Raw genomic sequence first — 25,238 nt, forward strand, 5'->3', positions numbered from 1 at the left:
CCTCATGCAATAACATGAGAAAGTAAGAGAAAAATGAAACACAGAGAGTAAAACAAAGCACTGTATCTCCTTATGGAGCACCAGAGATGATTAATTAATGACTATTAAAAAGTTTCCAATGAGGTCATTTGAGGGAAGCACAATACAGAGAAAAGAGAAAAACTTGGGGATCAGAAAGCTAGACTCAGGTTCTAGTGGACACTAGCTAAGTGGTTTTAGATAAGAAACTTTATAGTCTCCCAGCTTTACCTTCCTTATCTGTAAAAATGTGGACAATATCCACCCTGTAGGATTTAGTGACAGAGAAGGCAATGGCAACCCACATCAGTACTCTTGCATGGAAAATCCCATGGACGGAGGAGCCCGGTGGGCTGCCGTCTATGGGGTCACACAGAGTTGGACACGACTGACGCGACTTAGCAGCAGCAGCAGGATTTAGTGAAGATTAAGTAAGAAACATAGCAAAGCATGTAGCACAGATTCTGGTAGATGGTAGGTATTCAACAAACACTCTTTCTTTTCTGAAAAAATGTGGTAGGTCAATTTCTATCATTTCATAAGATAAAGGATACAGAGAAGATCCAAAGTAAATTATTTTAATAAAATAAAGAAGTAAATACCCTTAAAATTACCATAACCAGTCTCATGTAATGTAAAGTTTATTAAACCAAGAGTCAGAACACCTCAGTTTGAGACACTTGAAACTCCAGGTCTCAGTTTCCCAATTGGTCAAATTATACCAATACCATCTGTTTTAAAGAACAGCTAAATAGCTTAAATGAGGCAATGTATGGGAAAGTATCATTTTCTTCAATAATAGTAATAGGGGACATTATAATTACACTTATGGAGAAAAACAGTGTATATACTACATTTAACTTATATGTTTACTATAATTTTCAGCTTCATTGAGGAAAACAGGCAGATGAAATATTCACAAATTAACTATCTGAACTTAACAGGTAAATGAACAAAGAATTTATTCATTCAAGCTTCAGAAATATCTGTGATATTTCAAGTATTAATAAGCAATACTTCAATTTGCAAATTCAGGTGTGCTTACCTTTTTGCATCTCCCAATTCTTCATTTTTCTGAGATTTTTCAGGACCTTTCTCTTTTCCCTTATATAAAAGAAAGTTATCATTTTAAATTGTATGGTTCACTTTTGTGAGATTAAGGAGAACTTGGTATTGATATTTGTTCAAAGTTTTCTTTACCTTAAGGAAAGCAACAAATGATCCAATATGTGCATCTCCTTGTTCAGGAACTACTACATCATTTGTGTTGGCGTCAGTAAAATCATACACCTCCTGGTCTAAGTATAGATTAATACTTATTAGAAAACATGAATAGTAAACAGTGTGCTCTGCCACTGCAGTGCTTAGAAAAAAGTATCTTTTTCTCAATAAAAGAGTTGATCAAAGATACTATAATTTGGGGGCTTCCCAGGTGGTGCTAGTGGTAAAGAACCCACCTGCCAATGCAGGAGATGCAAGAGATGTTGGTTCGATCCCTGGGTCAGGAAGGTCCCCTGGAGGAGAGCATGGCAACCCACTCCAGTACTCTTGTCTGGAGAATCCCACAGAGAGAGGAGCTTTACAGGCTATGGTCCATAGGTTGCACAGAGTCGGACATGATTGAAGCAACTTAGCAAGCACGCACACACTATTATTTTTAAAGCCCACTTTAAAAAATATATTCATTTTTAAAAAGGGATATATATACATGACATAAAAACAGCAGACACTTTATGAATTACCTTTATGAGAATCAGGTTTACTTCCTGTTGAGTGACTGTCATTTCTTGATGTCTGCTCTCTATTTGATTCTGAGACTTGAGAATGAAGGCTGATTGTGTCATCATCTGATGGCTGAATGCAATAAGTAAAAAGTAAAAATGAGGCATTTTAAATATATGATAAGGATTGTTTTAATTACATATATGAAGTACAGAACACCTGATTTAAATCTCCAGTTTTAAAACCAAAAATTAATATGAGGTTTACTGTTTTGCTTTTAAAACTGCACGTCTTTTTTTTTTTTAACTTGAGGTCATAAAATGCAATGCTGATCACATTTTTAAGCAAAATAAATGAAATGTGTGCAAGTGCCTATCTACTTCAAAGCTCCAGTAAATTTTTCGTTTGTTTTTCTAATAAAATTTTAAAATAAAATAGTTCAGTAATAGAAAAAACTCACTTCTGTTGTAGACAATCGTTTCTCTCCATTATCACTTCCAATTCCAGAGTCAGGACCATGATTTTTATTTGGATAAAAATCTTCCATACTATGGAAATACAAATTCTAAGGGCAGTTAAGGTTTTCTTCTTAAATAGATAATACATAATTGACCTAGAATTTTGCTAGATAATATAGAATATATATTTTTGATATGTAAGATCCTTAAAAACATGAGGAGAAAAATACTGGATCATATAAAACACTTTATTCATGTCCCTCATGTAATATTTTCATGTGCTCTATTGTAAAATAGGTTACAATAGCCTTAACAATAGCCTATTATTTATTCTGAGAAATTCAGAGAAGCAGATAGTCCTGCTAGAAAATCATCTTGATAAAGACCTATTTTTCTTATGAGTTTGTCAAATTTTACCATATAATGCTGAAATGTTTTTTAACCTTAATACAACCATTTCTTCTTCATTATCTCTAAAAATATATTTAGCTTCATAAATAAGGACCATTAAGTAATTAAGAGAAAAAAGGTCAAAAAACGCCTGTAAAGCATTGAATAAGCAATTGTTTTGGTGTGAGGAAAGAGCTGTCCTTGTAAATTTCTGAATTACAGAATACCACCGAAGTTGCAAAATAGTTTTCACTTTAATTTGCAAATTTATCATATACTGTACATTGACCACTGGTTATATGCCAAGAACTGGGCTAAGTTTTTCTTAAAGTATTTTAAAGATAATACTTCATATTCCTTGTGAAAATTCTAGCAGGTTATTGGTGCTTTCTCATTTTACAGAAAAAGAAACTGAGGCCAGAAAGGGTTGAAAAAATGACTCAATGACATACAACTTGCAAATGGAAGTCTAAGTTTTATCCCAAGATTATCTAACACTGAAGTCCCTGATCTGTTATATTTCTTCCCCAAATACTGATTTTATACTTTTCAGGAGTATATCAACAAACTTAGGGAAGCAATTACCAAGGGTTAAGGCACTATGCTGAACACCTGAGATGAGATGAATTTTAATGTTTGCTTTCAATGCATTCTCAGCCCAGCGGGGGAGTATGCTTATCTGTTCTGAAGGATATGACAAAGGTAAACGGGGCTTCCCAGATGGTTCAGTGGTAAAGAATCCACCTGCCAAGCAGGAGACGAGGGTTTGATCCTTGGGTTGGGAAGATCCCCAGAGAAGGAAATGGTAACCCACTCCAGTATTCTTGCCTGAGAAATCACAGTCAGAGGAGCCTGGCAGGCTATAGTCCATGGGGTCACAAAAGAGTCAGACACAACTTACCAAATAAACAACAAGAACAAAGGTAAATATAAATTTCTCCTTGGGAAGGTGAGGAAAGGCTTCACCCAAGAAAGAAGCATTTGAGATTAATCTTGAAGGATGAAAGACAACAATTGCTAGCATTTGCTGAGTGTCTACATTGTATTAGATACTATGCCAGGTGCACCTCATATTTTATTTATAATGAAATTGTACGATTTATGCATTATTATTTCTTCTTACAAATGAAGAAATAAAGCTAATAAAAGTTAACTTTCCAAGGGGAAATATTATGACATTTACTGAGTATCATTTACTGAACTAGTTGCTAGGCACACATTTAATTCTCACAACAAGCTTTTGAAATATGTATTGTTAACATTTTAAATAAAGAAACAGGCTCAGAGAGATTAAATAACTTACATAGGCCAAGGAGGAATTAAGAGGTTTAATGAATTAATCATTAAACCATGATTAGAACTGAAATCCATCTGACTCCACCACCCAATAATATATCCATATACTATACTAACATACATTGGTGTGTTTGAAACAGATGACAATGATAATAATAAGTTATTTGTTGAGGAATTAATAAGACACCATGATAAATACTCTATATGCATTATTTTATTCAATCCTGACAACATCTGTATGATTATTTTCCTTTTCACATACAAGAAAGCTAAAAACCAGAGATGATATGATACAAGGACATACAGTTATTAAGAGTTGGAGAAGAGCTTCACGAGGATATTATGTCTGACTGCAAAAGCTGAAGATAAGTGTAACTACTGCAATGCCTATATAGAATAAAGAGTTTACAAAATATCAAGGAAAGGTATTCTAAGTAGTAAGAACCATATAGCCAAGAACATGAGTGAGAAACTAGAAAGTACATACAAGAACTAAGTAATTCAATACCAGCTCTGTGTGAGAGATAAGTACACCCAAGAGCCACAAATAAACTCTATTGATCTGTCCTGTCCAATACAGTAGCCACTAGTCATGCTTGGCAACAGAGCATTTGAATGTAACTAGTCCAAATTGAGACATGCTACAAATGTAAAATACATGCTAGATTTCAAAGATTTAAAAGAAAGTGAAATAACTCACTAGTGTTTTATATGTAATTATATATTGAAATTTCAATTATGTAGAAGCTTTATACAGTCAGCAAAAACAAGACCGGGAGCTGACTGTGGCTCAGATCATGAACTGTTTATTGCCAAATTCAGATTTAAATTGAAGAAAATAAGGAAAACCACTAGACCATCAGGTATGACCTAAATCAAATCCCTTACAATTATACAGTGGAAGTGACAAATAGATCCAAGGGGTTAGATCTGATAGAGTGCCAGAAGAACTATGGATGAAGGTTCAAGACATTGTACAGGAGGCAGTATTCAAGACCATCCCCAAGGAAAAGAAATGCAAAAAGGCAAAATGGTTGGGTGAGGAAGCTTACAAATAGCCGAGAAAAGAAAAAAAGCTAAAGGCAAAGGAGAAAAGGAAAGATATATACATCTGAATGCAAAGTTCCAAGGAATAGCAAGGAGAGGTAAGAAAGCTTTCCTCAGTGATCAATGCAAAGAAATAGAGGAAAACAACAGAATGGGAAACTAGAGATCTCTTCAAGAAAATGAGAGATACCAAGAGAATATTTCATGCAAAGATGGTCACAATAAAGGACAGAAATGTTAAGGACCTAACAGAAGCAGAAGATATTAAGAAAAGGTGGCAAGAATACACAAAAGAACTATACAAAAAAGATCTTAGTGACCCAGATAACCACGATGGTGTGATCACTCACCTACAGCCAGACATCCTGCAGGTGCAAAGTCAAGTGGGCCTTAGGAAGCATCACTACAAACAAAGCTAGTGAAGGTGATGGGATTCCAGCTAAGCCATTTCAAATCCTAAAAGATGATGCTGTGAAAGTGCTGCACTCAATATGCCAGCAAATTTGGAAAACTCAGCAGTGGCCACAGGACCGTAAAAGGTCAGTTTTCATTTCAATCCCAAAGAAAGGCAACGACAAAGAATGTTCAAACTATGGCACAACTGTAAGCATCTCACACGCTAGCAAAGTAATGCTCAAAATTCTCCAAGCCAGGCTTCAACAGTACATGAACCAAGAACTTCCAGATGTTCAGAGCTGGATTTAGAAAAGGCAGAGGAACCAAAGATCAAATTGCCAACATCCATTGCATAATAGAAAAAGCAAGAGAGTTCCAGAAAAACATCTACTTCTGCTTTACTGACTATGCCAAAGCCTTTAACTATGTAGATCACAACAAACTGTAGAGAATTCTGAAAGATATGGGAATACCAGACCACCTGACCTGCCTCCTGACAAATTTCTATGCAGGTCAAGAAGCAACATTTAGAACTGGACATGGAACAATGGACTGGTTCCAAATCAAGAAAGGAGTACATCAAGGCTGTATATTGTCACCCAGCATATTTCACTTATATATAGAGTACATCATGCAAAATGCCAGGCTGGATAAAGCAAAAGCTGGAATCAAGATTGCCAGGAGAAATATCAATAGCCTCAGATATGCAGATGACACCATCGTTATGGCAGAAAGCAAAAAGAAACTGAAAAGCCTCTTAATGAAAGTGAAAGAGGAGAGTGAAAAAGTTGGCTTAAAACTTAACATTCAAAAAACTAAAATCATGACATCCAGTCCCATCACTTCATGGCAAATAGATGGGGAAACAATGGAAACAGTGTCAGACTTTATTTTCTTGGGCTCCAAAATCCTTGCAGATGGTGACTGCAGCCATGAAATTAAAAGATGCTTGCTCCTTGGAAGAAAAGCTATGAGAAACCTAGACAGCATATTTAAAAGACATATAAAAAATAGACATTACTTTGCTGACAAAGGTCCATCTAGTCAAGGCTATGGTTTTCCAGCAGTCATGTATGGATGTGAGTTAGACCATAAAGAAAGCTGAGTGCCGAAAAATTGATGCTTCTGCAACTGTGGTGTTGGAGAAGACTCTTGAGAGTCCCTTGGACTGCAAGGAGATCAAACCAGTCAATCCTAAATAAAATCAGTTCTGAATATTCATTGGAAGGACTGATGCTGAAGCTGAAGCTCCAATACTTTGGCCACCTGATGAGAAGAACTGACTCACTTGATAAGACCCTGATGCTGGGAAAGATTGAAGGCAGGAGGAGAAGGGGACGACAAAGGATGAGATGGTTGGATGGCATCACCAACTCGAAGATCATGAGTTTGAGCAAGCTCCACGTGTTGGTGATGGACAGGGAAACCTGGCATGCTGCAGGCCATGGGGTCACAAAAAGTTGGACACAACTGAACAACTGAACTGAACTGACATACTGAAATGACATTTTTAATATATTGGGTAATGTAACATGCATTATTAAAATTAATTTATTATTTTTTAAATGGGTTACAAGAAAATTTAAAAATTACCAATGTGGCTCATATTGCCTTTCTATTGGATGGCACTGCTAGACACCATCTTCAAATCTATCTCAATTCTGTCCACTCCTTTTCATCTCTACTGCAATAACCCTATTCTAGACCCCTTGATCTTTTGGTAGTACCACAATACCCTAACTAGTCCCTGTGTTTTCACTTGTTTGCTTCCAATGTATTCTCTCTATAAGAGCCAAAATAGTTTCTTCAAAAATAATTTAATCATGTTATCCTCCTGTTTATAATTGTCCAATGACTACCCACTGTACTTTAAATAAAATTCAAACTTCTTACCACAACCTCCAAAGCCCCCGTATAACTTCAGCCCTGACTAACTTTCCAAAGTCAACTTGTACCACAATGCTGGCCTCCTCTCAGGTTTTTTTTTTTTTTTAACATACCAAGTTTCTTTCTAACTTAAGACCTTTGCCCATGCCATTATTTCTGCCTGAAATGCTCTTTCCCTCACTCTTTCCACAGCTAACTTTTCTCCTTTCAGGTCTTGACTTAAAACCTCACCTTCCCAAAGAGACACTCCTCAACCACACTCCTGAAACATGTTCCTTCCTTTCAAAGCACTCACCAAAATTTAAAATTATGTGTGTGTGTCTGTGTTCTTGTTTTATTTAACAACCAACTCCTCCACTAGAATGTGAGCTCCATGAGGGCCGAGGCCAATATGTAATTCAACAAACCCTGAATCTACTGGTAGGCACTCAACTTAAATAAATAAATGACTAATATAATGTATGTCTTACTAAAGTAATTTTGAAATAAATATAAAAGCATACTAATAGAGATTAGTATATGAATTAATTCTAATTTTTGTAGAATTGTTTGGGCTACTATCATTTATAATATTAAGCAAACTAATCTTTGGCAACTAAATTTAATGCTCAGATTCTTAATCATTCTAAGGCAACAAAAATATTTGAGAAAAATCCTATTTCGGATTCAAAAACTTGCACTGTTAACAATAATACTTACTATGTTGGCATTCCATGTAGTCTAAACTATGCCATAAATACAATAACAAATCTTTAAGTATTTAAGTCAGGGACAGTCTCCCTTTGTATAGTCTCATCCCACTCCAAATTATTTTCCATAGTATTGGATGGAATTATGTTTTCATAAAATCTTTCAGTCTAATCTACGTCTCAAAAGGATGAATTAAAAACAAAATATCAAATCTAACATTTCAAAATCTTTTGAGGAAAAAATACCAATATCAAACAGAATATCAATGATAAATCATCCCTTATCCATAAAGAATTGAATAAAAAAATATCCATATAGAAATGCATCAAGAAAACAGAGGTGAAACGTAACCAACCACAAATGTCTTACTCTTCCACTAACCTCAGTTCAAAGTCAAATTCTACTTATTCCAAATTTACAGCATAGTGATTACAGTAGAACATTAACAGTTGTCAAGTGCTGAGAAATTAGTTCTTCTGTACTAGAATGTCAGAAGTGCACTTTTACTTTACATTTTACTACTAAAAGCTTTAATAATAAATTTTTTGAGAAAACTCCAAATTTATTCTACTATCAGAGGTTCACTCTATGATGGTGATATTTCACTTCAGCTAATTACTGATTTTAACACTGGACCAATCATCCTAACTATATTCATTTCACTCAAAATAAACAAATATCATCTATATATAGAGAGAAGACACCATCATCATGAAATTAGAATCTTACAGAATATTACATTACCTGTCTGTGAGAGGTTGGGAGGGCATTCTTTTACTCAATGATGGAAGATCCAGAGAATCTGGTTTCTTATCCATTCTGCAACACGCTTGGATATTTAAGTATTTAAATATGTGTACTTTACCTTTTAAACATATCTGTCAATAAATAATAGAGTAAGATTATAGTTCCAAATATATAAAGTCATTTACTAATTTATTAATAAATTTTAATAACTTCAAATTACTCTGAGATATAACAATCATGATACTTTACATATTTAAATACTTTGTACTTCTGACACTAGGTGAAAAAAATCTGACAGAACTGACAATAAAACTATTGTAGTCTCTGTTCTTATTATAAAAAACTAAGTTAATTTTTCTGTATTTCCCTGAACTATTTTGTTAAAAGCACAATGTACAAACCACTAAGCAATATAAAGTTTATAATTCATAAAAGTTGCCTTCACTAGAAAAAATGCTGCTGCTGCTAAGTCACATCAGTCGTGTCTGACTCTGTGCAACCCCATAGACAGCAGCCCACCAGGCTCCTCCATCCCTGGGATTCTCCAGGCAAGAATACTGGAGTGGGTTGCCATTTCCTTCTCCAATACATGGAAGTGACAAGTGAAAGTGAAATCACTCAGTCGTGTCCGACTCCTCCCAACCCCATGGACTGTAGCCCACCAGGCTCCTCCGTCCGTGGGATTTCCCAGGCAAGAGTACTGGAGTGGGTTGCCACTGCCTTCTCCAGAAAAAATGAAAAGAAATATATTCTTTATAGTGGTAAGAACAGAAAGAAAAAAAATAACCCATGTAATTCTTTAAAGTAACCTCATCAGAACCACTAAGTCTAAAGACTGGAAGAAAGTTAATCAAAAGAATGCAAATACAGGATAAATTTGTTGAAAGGTGTGATGGTAAGCCACTTAAAATAAAACAAAACAAATTTTTAAATCGTCAATTCAACTAATATAATATCCAGGAAAATTATTTTCATTGACAATAAATAAAAAAAAATAATAAGGGGGAAATACTGTGTGAAAGAAAGTACTTTATATAAAAAAGATAGACAATGAGCAGTAGGGAAACAATAAGTTGGCTTTACAAAGGATAACTGCAATCACCATAAATGTTATCAAATAAGTATTTCTCAAAATTTAGAATAGAAAATATTGTTTTATGGATGTACATAACCTAGCAACACACAAAAACAATCAAAGAAAACAATAGAGATAGCACATTAAAACGTAATTATCATTCCAGGTAGAAAGGAAAAATGGTTCTTAGGTAAATCTAATAGATACCAGATCTGACTTGACCACTGAAAAATTTCATTTAAAAGGAAAATGTAAACCATTTGTGCTTTAGAACATAAATATATTACCAATTAAAATGTATCCTATTATCTATCCAAATTTATAAAAATTATCTATTTCCAAATTAAATGCTGAAAAATTACTTTTGTAAATTTAATTTATATCATCATAATTCACATACAGTTTTAAAATCAAAGAGAATTATAAAACAGTTAACAAAAAATTAATCCCCTGTTCCACCCCTTTGGGCTTCCCTGTGCTGTGTCTCTAATAATAAACTATGCACCTGTTTTTCAGAGGTTAAAGTGTCTGCCTGGAATGCAGGAGACCTGGATTCGATCCCTGGGTCGGAAAGATCCCCTGGAGAAGGAAATGGCAACCCAATCCAGTACTCTTGCCTGGAGAATCCCATGGAGGGAGGAGCCTGGTAGGCTACAGTCCATGGGGTCGCAAAGAGTCGTACACAACTGAGACCCAGTCCCCACATTTAACTCTTTCAGTTGGTTTCTGCTTTTTACCTTCATATTTATAAATAACATGGTTCTAGTGGTATTTTTTATTTTTCAATTATAGATTTTATTTATCAAGATCTTACTAAGGAGGATGAGGACTTAGATTTCTTGTTATCAACACCACTGACGTACCAGATAGATGGGCCCCAGGCTGAGCAGCTGAAATCCTCTGTGGATAGATACTTCAAGATAAAGATAATGGCAGGAACAAGGAGGAACTGAGTCCTGCTTGAACTTGGATAGAAGATAAAGAGACCACATATTTCTCATTCTTAAGGTCAAAGAGGCCTCTCTGACTATACATGTGCAGAAAGGTTCCTCAGTAGGTCAGAGAAGGGAGGGAGCACCAGACCATAATATGCTCTTCTTCCCAGAAGCCCTTGCCTTGGAATCCATCTTGGCTAAGAGATGCACACACACACAGGGGAAGACCCTGAGTTAAACCAAATAGGGATTCAGAGCCAGGCAAAAGCCAGATGATTGGCCAAAGGAGACTTGGAAAAAGTGCCCTATATGAGTGATTTAGGGCTGGTGTGCTCCTCCTCACTGGCTGGGGAGGGGGAGCAGGGGGTGGTGCTCAGGGTGGACCACACACACTTTCTCTCCAGTATGTATCTCTGCCTTGCTTCTCTCTTAAACAAACTGTTTCTCTGTGTGCTCTCCGACTTGTGTGTGTTAGTCGCTGAGTTGTGTCCAACTCTGCAACCCCATGGACTGTACCCCACTAGGATCATCTGTCCATGGACTTGTCCAGGCAAGAATACTGGAGTGGGTTGCCATACCCTTCTCCAGGGGATCTTCCCGACCCAGGAATCGATCCTGGGTCTCCTGCATTTTAGGTAGATTCTTTATCGTCTGAGCCACCAGGGAAGTGCTGTGTCTCTAATAACAAACTATGTACCTGTTTTTCCAGTTTTTGCCTCCTTGAAACATTCTTACTTTCAAACAGGGGCAAGAGACAGCTAAATTTTGCTTCTAGCCTCTAGGCAGAGGTTCAATTCCTAGACAGGGAACTAAGATCTTGCTGCAAGCCACTGCTCACTGCCATCTGCATGAGATCACCACCACTATCACATATCATCAAACCACCATTCTCCCATCACCAACACCTATCAACTCATATAAACATACTTCCTCCCTCTTCAGAAGCATAACATAGTGGTTGGAACATGAATTCTGGAGTTAAGATTGCCTTGGTTTGAAACCAGGCTCCACTACATGCTAGTCATGTGACCTTAGAAAAGACAGAAAACAGCTACAGCTCTGTTTTCTCTTTTATAAAATGAAGTATAATGACAGTACCTATTTTATAGGGTTGCTATAAGAAATGAGTGAATGCACGTAAAGCATGTTCAATACAGTGCTTGGAGCATGGTAAGTGCCATATAAATCTTTGCTATCATTACATCTATGTCACAATTTTTCATTAAATCAAAATCTAGTATTTACAACAATATGACCAAGAAAGTAGTCACAGATGAACCACAGAAGTTAGTTAGACTCATTTCCTTTCTCTTGTAAGTTTTTGTTTTTCCTAAAGTGACTACTTGCCCCATTTTTCTACTTTGTTTAATTTTCTGATGCAAAGAACTGACTCAATGGAAAAGACCTTGATGCTGGGAAAGATTGAAGGCAGGAGGAGAAGGGGACGACAGAGGATGAAATGGTTGAATGGCATCACCGACTCAATGGACATGACTGTAAGCTCTGGGAGTTGGTGATGGACAGGGAAGCCTGGTGTGCTGCAGCCCATGGGGTCACAAAGAGTCGGACATGACTGAGCAACTGAACTGAACTGATAATTTTCTGTGTGCCTACTACTAATTCATTCCTGACTCTGACAGAATTGTAAAATGTCTCTCCATACTGACATGTACATCAACTCAACTATTCTTTATTCTTTTTCTATTTTCTTCTGGGAGACAACCCTCCCCCGACCAAACTGATTGGTTGCTAGACTCTAGGTCCATGCATACCAGTCTACCTTAGACATGAAGAATTCTTAATTTGTTCCTTCATTTTGATATAGTACACCCTCTACTGGCTGGCTTTCTAGTAAAGTGTTCAGTTCAGTTCAGTTCAGTTCAGTCGCTCAGTTGTGTCAAATTTCTGAGATCTTGCATGTTTGAAACTGTCTTTTTTTTTTTCTATCTTAAAATTGACTGACAGTTTGAGATTACAAATTTGGGAATATTCCTTCAGTCACTGAAGGCATCATTCTAACATCTTCTAGTTCCTCATGCTGCTGCTGAGAAGTCATTCTGATTACCACCACTATGAATGTGACCCATTTTGTCTTCATGGAAGCCTTTCAGTCTCTGTCTTTCATGTTAGAAATTATTTCTACAATGTCTAGTGATCCATGGCTGTCTGTTCATTTTCAAAAGAAAAATGATAAGAAGTCAAATGGAAGCTCTTTGTAAGAGGGAGAAGTTTATCAATGGTCAGCCCATGTCTAGAGAACAGATTGTGACTTGTGCTTCAGGGACTGCCAATGATCAGTATAACTATAGGTCTTTTCTCCTAGTTCAATCAGTCTACCAAGAGAGAAATCACCATCCTAAGTCACATAAGAGAGGCTGCCAGCATTCTGGGAGCCAAGCAAGAGAAGTCTACTGACACTCCCAATATTCAGTATGTATGCATTCACTGTTGTCAGTATGGGATCTCATTCGTGTCCATAGCTGTACCTGCAGCCCCTAACTCTGGTTGAGTCTCTCTACAGCTGTGCTATCCAATACAGTAGTCACTAGCCACATGTGGCTATTTAATCTAAATAAAACTAAAAATGCAATTCTTCAATCACACTATATACTTTCAAGTGCTCAACAGCCACTTGTGGCTACCATATGCTATGCTATGCTATGCTATGCTATGCTATGCTAAGTCGCTTCAGTCGTGTCTGACTCTGTGTGACCCGATAGATGGCAGCCCATCAGGCTCTGCTGTCCCTGGGATTCTCCAGGCAAGAACACTGGAGTGGGTTGTCATTTCCTTCTCCAATGCATGAAAGTGAAAAGTGAAAGTGAAGTCACTCAGTCATGTCTGACTCTTCACCACTCCATGGACTGCAGCCTACCAGGCTCCTCCATCCATGGGATTTTCCAGGCAAGAATACTGGAGTGGGGTGCCATTGCCTTCTCCGGTGGCTACCATATAGGACACTACAAATATAGAACATTTCCATCATTACAGAAAGTTCTAATAGACAGCGCTGCTCTAAAGAGTAAATTCCAGGCTTATGCTGAGGGAAGGAATGATACTCATTTCACTGATGAGCTGAGGAAGAGAATCTGAGAGAATCCACCTACTCTTCAGAGAAAACCCTAGGTTTCTGCTAAGGCAAGGGGCAAAATCAGTACAAATTTAGATCTATATTGTTGAATATATTAACAACTAGTCATGTAAAACTATTGAAATTTCAATTAATCAAAATGAAATTAAATGGAAAATGTTGTTCCTTAGTCACACTAGTCATATATCAAGTGCTCCATAGCAATGCTACTGCTGCTGCTAAGTCACTTCAGTCGTGTCCAACTCTGTGTGACCCCATAGACGGCAGCCACCAGGCTCCCCCATCCCTGGGATTCTCCAGGCAAGAACACTGGAGTGGGTTGCCATTTCCTTCTCCAGTGCAGGAAAGTGAAAAGTGAAAGTGAAGTTGCTCAGTCGTGTCCGACTCTTCGTGACCCCATGGACTGCAGCCTACCAGGCTCCTCCATCCATACAGAGGAAAACAATAGAATGGGAAAGACCAGAGAGCTCTTTACGAAAATGAGAGACACCAAGGGAACATTTCATGCAATGATGGGCACAAAAAGGACAGAAATGTTAAGGCCCTAACAGAAGCAGAAGATATTAAGAAAAGATGGCAAGAATACACAAAAGAACTATACAAAAAAGATGTTAGTGACCCAGATAACCACGATGGTGTGATCACTCACCTACAGCCAGACATCCTGCAGGTGCAAAGTCAAGTAGGCCTTAGGAAGCATCACTACAAACAAAGCTAGTGAAGGTGATGGGATTCCAGCTAAGCCATTTCAAATCCTAATAGATGGCACTGTGAAAGTGCTGCACTCATTATGCCAGCAAATTTGGAAAACTCAGCAGTGGCCACAGGACTGGAAAAGGTTGGTTTTCATTCCAATCCCAAAGAAAGGCAATGCCAAAGACTGTTCAAACTATGGCACAACTGCAAGCATCTCACATGCTAGCAAAGTAATTCTCAAAACTCTCCAAGCCAGGCTGCAACAGTACATGAACTGTGAACTTCCAGATGTTCAAAGCTGGATTTAGAAAAGGCAGAGGAACCAGAGATCAAATTGCCAACATCCGTTGGATCATAGAAAAAGCAAGAGAATTCCAAAAAAACATCTACTTCTGCTTCATTGACTATGCTAAAGCCTTTGACTGTGTGGATCACAACAAACTGTGGAACATTAAATAGATGGGAATACCAGACCACCTGACCTGCCTCCTGACAAACTTCTATGCAGGTCAAGAAGCAACAGTTAGAAACAGAAATGAAACAGTGAACTGGATCCAAATCGAGAAAGGAATACATCAAGGCTGTATATTGTCACCTTGCATATTTCACTTATATAGAGAGTACATCATGCAAAATACCGGGCTGGATGAAGCACAGGCTGAAATCAAGATTGCCAGGAGAAATATCAATAGCCTCAGACATGCAGAAGACACCACCATTATGGCAGAAAGCAAAAAGGAACTGAAGAGCCTCTTGATGAAAGTGAAAGAGGAGAGTGAAATAGCTAGCTTCAAACTCAACATTCAAAAAACTAAAATCATGGCATCCAGTCCCATCACTTCATGGCAAATAGATGGGGAAACAATGGAAACAGTGTCAGACTTTATTTTCTTGGGCTCCAAAATCCCTGCAAATGGTGACTGCAGCCATGAAATTAAGACACTTGCTCCTTGGAAGAAAAGCTATGACAAACCTAGACATACTGTGGAGAAGGCAATGGCACCCCACTCCAGTAGTCTTGCCTGGAAAATCCCATGGATGGAGAAGCCTGGTGAGCTGCAGTCCATGGGGTCACTATGAGTCAGACACGACTGAGTGACTTCACTTTCATTTTCACTTTCATGCACTGGAGAAGGACGTGGCAACCTACTCCAGTGTCCTTGCCTGGAGAATCCCAGGGATGAGGGAGCCTGGTGGGCTGCCGTCTATGGGGTCACACAGAGTTGGACATGACTGAAGTGACTTAGCAGCAGCAGCACCAGACAGCATATTGAAAAGGAGAGACATTACTTTTGTGACAGAGGTTCATCTACTCAAAGCTATGGTTTTTCTAGTAATCATGTATAAATGTGAGAATTGGACCATAAAGAAGTTCAGTTCAGTTCAGTTCAGTCAGTCATGTCCAACTCTTTGCCACCCCATGGACTGTAGCATGCCAGGCTTCCCTGTCCATCACCGACTCCTGGAGCTTGCTCAAACTCATGTCCATTGAGTTGGAGATGCCATCCAACCATCTCATCCTCTGTCATCCCTTTCTCCTCCTGCCTTCCATCTTCCCCAGCATCACAGTCTTTTCAAATGAGTCAGCCCTTCGCATCAGGTGGACAAAGTATTGGAGTTTCAGCTTCAACATCAGTCCTTCCAATGTATATTCAGCAATGACTTCCTTTAGGATTGACTGGTTGGATCTCCTTGCAGGGACTCTCAATAGTCTTCTCCAACACCACAGTGCAAAAGCATCAATTCTTCAGCACTCAGCTTTCTTTACAGTCCAACTCTCACATCCATACATGACTACTGGAAAAACCATAGCCTTGACTAGACAGACCTTTGTGGACAAAGTAATGTCTCTGCTTTTTATTATGCTGTCTAGTTTGGTCATAACTTTCCTTCCAAAGAGCAAGCATCTTTTAATTTCATGGCTGCAATCACCAACTGCAGGGATTTTAGAGCCCCCAAAAATAAAGTCAGCCACTCTTTCCACTCTTTCCCCATCTATTTGCCATGAAGTGATGGGACTGAATGCCATGATCTTTGTTATCTGAATGTTGAGCTTTATGCCAACTTTTTCACTCTCCTCTTTCATCAAGAGGCTCTTTAGTTCTTCTTCGCTTTCTGCCATAAGGGTGGTGTCATCTGCATATCTGAGGTTATTGATATTTCTCCCAGAAATCTTGATTCTAGCTTGTGCTTCATCCAGCCCAGCGTTTCTCATTATGTACTCTGCATATAAGTTAAACAAGCAGAGTCACAATATATAGCCTTGACGTACTCCTTTCCCGATTTGGAACCAGTCTGTTATTCCATGTCCAGTTCTAACTGTTGCTTCCTGATCTGCATACAGATTTCTCAAGAGGCAGGTCAGGTGGTCTGGTATTCCCATCTCTTTCAGAATTTTCCACAATTTGTTGTGATCCACACAGTCAAAGGCTTTGGCATAGTCAATAAAGCAGAAGTAGATGTTTTTCTGGAACTCTGTTGCTTGTTCGATGATCCAACAGATGCTGGCAATTTGATCTCTGGTTTCTCTACCTTTTCTAAATCCAGCTTGAACATCTGGAAGTTCGTGGCATAAAGAAGGCTGAGCACCAAAGAATTGATGCTTTTGAAGTGTGGTGTTGGAGAAGACTCTTGAGAGTCCCTTGGACAGCAAGAAGATCAAACCAGTCAATCCTAAATTAAGTCAATCCTGATATTCATTGGAAGGACTGATACTGAAGCTGAAGCTCCTATACATGGCTACCTGATGTGAAGAGTGAACTCACTGGAAAAGACCCTGATGTTCAGAAAGACTAAAGGCAAGAGGAGAAGTGGACAACAGAGGATGAGATGTTTGGATGGCATCACCAACTCAATGGACATGAGTTTGAGCAAGCTCTGGGAGATGGTGAAAGACAGTGAAGTCTGGCATGCTGCAGTCCATGGGGTCACAAAGAGTCTGACATGACTGAGTGAATGAACAACAGTATTGGACATCACAGATTATACAACATTTCCATTATTTAGAAAGTCCTATTAAATAGCAGAGCCTTAGATATTCTACAGACCTTCATGTTTTAAGTCTTTCATCCCTCTATTTAGTTACATGTTTCATTCAATAATCACCAAGGAAACACCCAAGCCATTCCCAAATTTAACACAGTTAAATCACCTCGCTTCTTGTTGCCTTCTCCCATAGCAGACACAGGTTTTGGGTTTCCCCATCCTGCTATGGTAGCTACTACCAAGACTCCAGCCAGCTTTTAGTATTTGAATTTAGAAAAAAGGCACTCGTTTGCAATGAGTGGAATGCACCTTAGTAGGAACAGAGGAAAAAAAGGCAACTCTTCTGGATGTATACAAACCCAGTGCCAGGGCACATAGCTTGGAAATAGAGTACAGGCTGGCATTTCACTACCATGTGCCTCCTCAATCAGATACTCTTGAGCAGTGTAAGTGGAGATCCTAGTTACCACTATTTCACCTATTTTCCATTTTCCAAAATTCTGTTGCCATCTCTCCCCTGCTGTCCTCTTCTCTCTCAATCTTTGTCTTCATGGGTTTAGAGTTTAGTGTACTCCTTTACTATCATTTTAGTGGATTCCACATGAATTTAATTCTCAAACTTAAAGTCAAACCAGTCAGTCTCAAAGGAAATCAACCCTGAATATTCACTGGAAGGACTGATAGTGAAGCTGAAGCTCCAAAACTTTGGCCACCTGATGCGAAGAGCCAACTCATTGGAAAAGACCCTGATGCTGGGAAAGATTGAAGGCAGGAGGAGAAGGGGGCAACAGAGGATGAGATGGTTGGATGGCATCATCGATTCAACGGACATGAGTGAGCAAACTCTGGGAGACAATAAGGGACAGGGAAGCCTGGCATGCTTCAGACCATGGGGTTGCAAGAGACAGACATGACTGAGTGACTGAACAAAAAAGTAGGAATTAATACTTTTCAACTTGAATCTTTCTTTCTGTTATGATTCCACCTATTGGTGCTAAAAATGTATTCCAATCAATCACACAACAAATCTCAAGTATATATATATACCTGAGTAGGACAGAGGTAGACAGAATTCTTAGTCTATCCTTTTAAAACAACACAAACAACCAGAATTATCAGTTCACAGCAGAAAGTTGGTATCTGGGTTATCCAAATCCTATTCTCTAGAAACAAAGCTAAACCTCCTATGCAAGTGAAAAAGCCACTTCCCAGAAAAAACACTTTTGAGAGTAATACCTCAAAAACAAACTGACTCCTAATTCTGATGCTTTTGTATTTACCAGAAACATATAATTCTGAATAAAAATAAAAGAAGCAAGTATCATTGTTTTAAATTACAAACCTGTGCTGGTGGTACTTGCAAAGGATTGTTATCCAAAATTATTACTTGTAAATGATGCAGCTTCCTGTAACAAACTGGAATTTCGGTCACTTTATTACAAGAGAAATCCAGCTTGACTAAGGGAAGATCTCCTAATTCTGTTCAGAAACAAAAATAATTTAATTAAATTCTATATAGTTATTCTCTTATTCATGTGAGTAGGAACAGTGAGCATCTTACCATCTGGTAATGCCTGAAGATTATTTCTTCTTATGTTTAGCTCTCTAAGTGATTGTAATTTTCCCATTTGTTGGGGAAGAACCTGAATCTCATTGCAGCTAATATCCTAAGGAAAAAAGAAAATAAAATTATAACAAACTAATGGAGAAAGAGAGCTATATTTCTACTTTTTAATTAGAGCACATGGCTAATAGCTAGCAAGTCACCTCCAATGTCATTTCTCTAAATATGGATTATCAGGCAGATTTATATTTACATCATGAAATCAATCCAGCACAATTAACATAAATTTTTTTGTGTAAAAGTGTGAGATTATAACTTAGTAATACACAAGTCAGCATTTTGAAAATCTCAACTAAAGACCACTCTTATCAACTAAAACCAGAAGGTGCTCTTCATTCATAGGTAAAATGAAAGAGAACTATCAATCACTGGGATAATTTGTCAATTATAGTAGTTGTTTGGGCTTCCCTGGTGACTCAGACGATAAAGAATCTGCCTTCAATGTGGGAGATTTGGGTCTGATCCCTGGGTTGGGAAGACACCCTGGAGGAGCACATGGCAACCCACTCCAGTATTCTTGCCTGGAAAATCCCCATGGACAGAGGAGCCTTGTGGGCTACAGTCCATGAGGTCTCAAAGAGTCAGACATGACTGAGTGACTAAGCACAAAAAGTAGTTGTTTTGAGATACCTGGTTGGGCAGGAGGTGAGAAAGTCAAGGATTTACAGATGTGAGCTGGAGAATCAAAGCCCATGGTCAGAACTGATTTAACAAAACCTGTTTCTATGAGGGATTACAGGCTCAAAATTTGGTGGCTCACATCATAACTCAAAGACATTCTAAGAGATCTGGTCAGAACTGCCTCATGGTTATGTTAAAATGCAAACCTCAATTTAAAGGTAAACAATACCACATTTCCACAATAATAGAAGAAAGGAACAGCTTAAGTTATTAAACTGTGCAGTCCTCTCCCCCTTTCTTATCACATCAACAGAAAGGGAAGAAGAATCTGCAAGATCTCAGGCAGAAGTCATTCTAGACACACTGCAAATGAAATTCATATTCTACTGCAACTGCCCCCAATTTCCAACTTTGACTGGAAATGACATTTAGCTTGGAAGGAAAGGGGTGGCACATACATGTACTGTTTTATCAAAAGTAAAAAAGGCAGGAGGGTAAATTCAAAAGAATATTGTTGTTGTTTAGTCACTGAGTGGTGTCCAACTTTTTTGCGACCCCATGGACTGTAGCCTGCCAGATTCTCCTGTCCATGGGATTTCCCAGGCAAGAATACTGGAATGGGTAGCCATCCCCTTCTTCAGGGGATCTTTCCAACCCAGAGATCAAACCCTCATCTCCTGCACTGGCAAGTGGACTTACCACTGAGTCATCAGGGAAGCCCCTAAAGAACATTAAATAATATCTAATCATCTATAGATTTTAAAATATATCTACATGCCATCTTCATTCAACAACTATTTATCAAATACGAACTATTTGCTGGGCACTGTTCTAGGTGCTGGGGACGTATCAATGAATAAAACAAACAAAAAGTCCTGCCCTCATAGCTCCTTATGGATACTGCATTATAGCAAAAGGAGTAGATTACACAATATGCTAGAAGTGCTATGGAGGCAAAAAACAGAGCAGGGTAAAGGAAAATTAGTGTTAGTAATATTGGAGAAGAATAGGAATTTAGATTGTTTCATAAAGTAGTTAATATTTGAGCACTATTATCGGAATTGAGAGTATGAGCCATGCCAATACATAAGAAAGGAGTATTCCAGACAGAAGGAACAATAAATGTAAAGGCTCTTAAGCAAAGCATATGTAACATGTACTAAGAACAGCAATGAATCCAGTGTAGCTAGAGAAAAGTGGGCAAGGGGAAGACTAGGATGGAGGGAAAAGTTTTGGCTTTTACTCAGAAATGTGGCCAGGTACCAGAAACTTTTAAACAGAGGTATGACACAATCTAACTTATGTTTTGACAAACATCATCTTAGCTATTGTGTTGAGGATAGTCCAAATGATGGATAAGAAAACTTTGGAAAAACATCCATTAGATACTATGGCTCCCTCCCAAAAGAGCCTAATACTGAAGATGTCCCTACAAAAAAAATAATAAAAATTTGACAGGCAGCTGCCACTTCATAGAAGAAACAAACCCGGCACAGGATACTGAACTACTCACCAATGGGTACTCTACAAAATACTTAGCTGGGATTTGAAGGCCTGAGAGTATTTCCTAGATCTAATGACAGACTTCACTATAGCTGGCTATGACATTCCTAGGATATACTGTCCTGGGAAAACATTCCAATGACAGGTAATATCCACAAATTAATTCTGTGATGTAAATTGTCAATTCAAAAAATAAAATTATCAATTAGCCACCCTAATGCAATCTATCCACTGTTACTGATTTTGAAAGTTGAAAGTGCAATAAATTTACAGTGCTAGTAAAACAATGATTAATATGTTTTAATATTCTGTTTAAATAAAAATACTACACTAAATCTCAAAATCCTAAATATTTTTGAAATTTCATTTATCCAAAAACTATCTCATGTAATGTAATTTAAAACATAGGGTTAAAAACTGAATGAAAAAGAAAGAAAAAAAGAAATTACAGAGCCATAGAATCTTTTTTAAAAAAATATTTATTTGGCTTCTTCCCGTATTATTTGCAGACACAAGATCTTTGTTGCATCATGCAGGATCTTCCCTTGCAGTGCTCTGGCTCTCTAGTGGCAAGTGGGCTTACTTGCCTGATGGCATGTGGGATCTTAGTTCCCTGATCAAGGATGGAACCTGCATCCCTTGCATTGCAAGGTGAATTCGTAACCACTGGACCATCAGGGAAGTCCCAGAATCATAGAATCTTAAAGGAGAATGTACATAAAAATCTTTAAAAACATTAACAGTGTGCATGCCAAAGACAGTAATGAACCCCTTATATTATGAATTTGTTAGATCACATCTGGCATCTTCTGTTCATTTCTGAGTGTTACATTAAAAGAGACTATAATAAAAGGGAGCATTTTAAGGATAGAAATAGCTAAAAATAAAAGGCAATAAAGAATAGAAATATAGAAACCATAAAAAGGAATAAAGGTAATAAAAATATTTAAGCCACAGAAAAACAGGTCTTAAGAGTTTGGTAAAATGGAGAGTACACACACAATAAATTATAAATATCTGAAGGGAATAAAAGTTATCAGTATCTATACTTCTTCACATGATAGTCTCAAGACCAATGGATAAAAGTGATGGGGCATGTATCTTAGTTCAAAATAAGAAAGTTAACAAAATTTTGCAAAAGAGAATTAGGGCTGCCTCAGATACACAAACACAGATTTGTCCACCATTGAAAATATACAACTAGATGTGTCAGGGATTCCTGCATTAGGAAGTGGTTTTATCTGATTACTTACAAGATTTCTTACAATATTAAAATTCTGTGGTTCTACAACATAATAAGACTAAACTCAAGGAAGTTTCCTTGCATTACAACTGCATATGCTTATGAATTTTAAAAAAGGCATTCCTGAAATTTCTGTTCATTACATTCTATTTGTACATTAATTTCCCACTATAAACTAGTACATAAGTTCCTCAAGAAAACTTTTCGCCCTCCACACATAAAAAATCATATTTATGAACACTTGAAAAAAATCTATGTATTGGAAAAGCATTACTCAAGATAAAACAGAAAATAAAAAAAAAAAAACAGCATGGTATATTGTGTAAGGTAGAAGTAACAGAAAGATGTGAAAATAGCTCACTGTTTTGAAGATTTGATTATGTTTCTCTGAGTTCATTGTCCTATAATACCTAAAATGATATGTTCAAAGTAATTACTTTAAATTATTCCTATATTTCTACAATCAATTATATATAAAGGCCTCTTTCCATTTATCTTCATTTCAAAAGTGTTATAAAATTACATGGGGATATAGACAAAGGTCATTTTATTAATTCTACTGCATGTAGGCATTGTACTTTCTTTCTTATCTCCTCTCTCTGAAGACTTCATTGAAGTCCTGTAAAACCTTAAAAAAAATAACCTTACCTTTTTCTGATCTAAGAACTTTACTGTCTACAAAAAGGATAGACAATTGCTTATTTGTCTGAAAGTATTTTTTAAGATTTGTAAGCAAGTCTTCTGATCTCACTAGGACTAAGGAACAACCAAGGTTTTTACTGTAGTTGTGAGCTAAAATCAGACATAAGCAAGGGTATCTCGAAATATCATTAAAGAGAACTTAGGCATATACCAAGATTTTTTTTTTAATTAAAGTGAAATTACATAAAGGAATTAATCTCCTGAAATATAAAGATATGTGTTATGCACATTACATACAATCGATACAACTATTTTACTCACCAATTCCATTAAATCTTTTAATTTTCCGATTTCTTCTGGAATGGATACCAGTTTATTATTACTGAGGACCAAAACTTTAAGGGGAAGATCGAATAGGTATTTTGGCAATGTTGATAAAAGATTTCGACTGAAAAGAATAAGAAAGTCTCATTATGAGAAATAAGTCTGAAATGAAGTATGTTGAAAAAGAACAAATCACTTCAAAATTAAGAATTTTTCACTAAATAACAACTATTATTTAATTATTGCTTACTTTGTAACAGGCTAATATCTTTACATGCACTGTCTCATTAAATCCTCATATTAACCTAACAAGACAGGTGGTATTACCTGCATTATACAAATAAAATTAAAGGTTAAATTTGGTTAAGTCACGTGCCCAGGCACAATCCTGAACTGTGATCTGTAATATTGTCCTACACATCACCAGCTCTCAAAACTCAGAATTTTTCTGAGCTAGAGAAAATTCTAACAGAATTCTCAAAATTCTTCCGAGCTAAAGAATTGCCAGAACCTTCTCTCTGGTATAATTTCACTATATTCAATACCTCTACATCTCTCACTAGGGGAAGGCTCCAAGGATAAATTTGCATGCCCTGTGTTCAAATTTATGAAAGAATGAATAGAATTATACCTTTAAAAATACGTAGTAACCTTAACCCATTCTCTTTTGTTGCAGGTTTATGGTAGAACAGTCTACTAGCACCTTCATTTCAGCTCATAGTTGATACAACATTCCCGTCTCTGCAGATTTATTTAAATATAAGGACAACTAACATTTGTTACTATGTAGCAGGCCATGTTCCAGAGAAGGCAATGGCACCCCACTCCAGCACTGCTGTCTGGAAAATCCCATGAATGGAGGAGCCTGGTGGGCCATAGTCCATGGGGTCACTAAAAGTCAGACACGACTGAGCGACTTCACTTTCACTTTTCACTTTCATGCATTGGAGAAGGAAATGGCAACCCACTCCAGTGTTCTTGCCTGGAGAATCCCAGGGACGGGAGAGCCTGGTGGGCTGCACAGAGTGGGGCTGCACCTCTATGGGGTTGCACAGAGTTGGGCACGACTGAAGTGACTTAGCAGCAGCAGCAGCAGCAGCAGGCCACGTTCACAGCACCTCACATGAATTAACTTGACTAATCCTCACAACAACCTACTTTAGGAAGATAGATACTATCATAATGCCCATTTTACAGATGAAGAAAAAGTCTAAAAGAGATTAAGTAAACTGCTCAAAGTCACAGAGCTGGTAAGTGAGAGAACCAGGATTCAAATCCAGGCGATTTGGCTTTGGGTCCCTTACCCTCAAACTAATTTTGGCCAAATTTGCATGCCAATGTAGATTGACCTGAACTATCCCTGCTGTAGACTAAATGTTTGTGTTCTCTCCACTCAAAACTATAATATTGAAGCCTAATCCCCAACGTGATGGTACATGGAGGTGGGGCTTTTGGGAGGTGATTAGTGGCCTTAAAGAGAGACCCCAGGGAGTTCCCTTGCTCTTTACTCCATGTAAGGACTCAGCTAGAAGAGAGTCATCTATCTATGTAAATCAGGAAACTGGTCTTCACCAGACACTGAATCAGCTGGCACTTTGATCTTGAAATTTCCAGCCCTCAAATCTATGAAAAATAAATTTCTGTTGTTTATAACCACCCAGTCTATGGTATTCTGTTATAGTGCCATGAATGGACTAAGACAACTCTACTACCAAAATATATATAAAGTGTACCACTACATTTACATACTATCAAGCATTCATTAGCAATTTGCTATTATTTTCCCTGCTTTTCAAAGTGATATTTATAGGCTTGTACATAGCATTTTATATAACATACACAGCAATA

At 37.5% G+C, this 25,238-nt stretch overlaps 1 protein-coding gene across 1 annotated transcript in view; it reads right to left on the reverse strand.

Annotated features, from left to right (window-relative positions):
- Window positions 1-25,238, reverse strand: part of LRCH2 (leucine rich repeats and calponin homology domain containing 2) — a 104,662-nt gene that overhangs the window by 44,621 nt on the left and 34,803 nt on the right. Inside the window, exons 3-10 of the mRNA XM_070785332.1 lie at window positions 23,388-23,514; window positions 18,995-19,100; window positions 18,776-18,912; window positions 8,649-8,782; window positions 2,201-2,288; window positions 1,761-1,872; window positions 1,219-1,316; window positions 1,064-1,122 (exon numbers count right to left, since the gene is read on the reverse strand). Of these exons, the coding sequence (XP_070641433.1) occupies window positions 1,064-1,122; window positions 1,219-1,316; window positions 1,761-1,872; window positions 2,201-2,288; window positions 8,649-8,782; window positions 18,776-18,912; window positions 18,995-19,100; window positions 23,388-23,514 (861 nt within the window). The remainder of the gene's footprint in view (window positions 1-1,063; window positions 1,123-1,218; window positions 1,317-1,760; window positions 1,873-2,200; window positions 2,289-8,648; window positions 8,783-18,775; window positions 18,913-18,994; window positions 19,101-23,387; window positions 23,515-25,238) is intronic.

This window comes from Bos indicus, chromosome X (genome assembly GCF_029378745.1).
Source record: "Bos indicus isolate NIAB-ARS_2022 breed Sahiwal x Tharparkar chromosome X, NIAB-ARS_B.indTharparkar_mat_pri_1.0, whole genome shotgun sequence".
NCBI lineage: Eukaryota > Metazoa > Chordata > Mammalia > Artiodactyla > Bovidae > Bos > Bos indicus.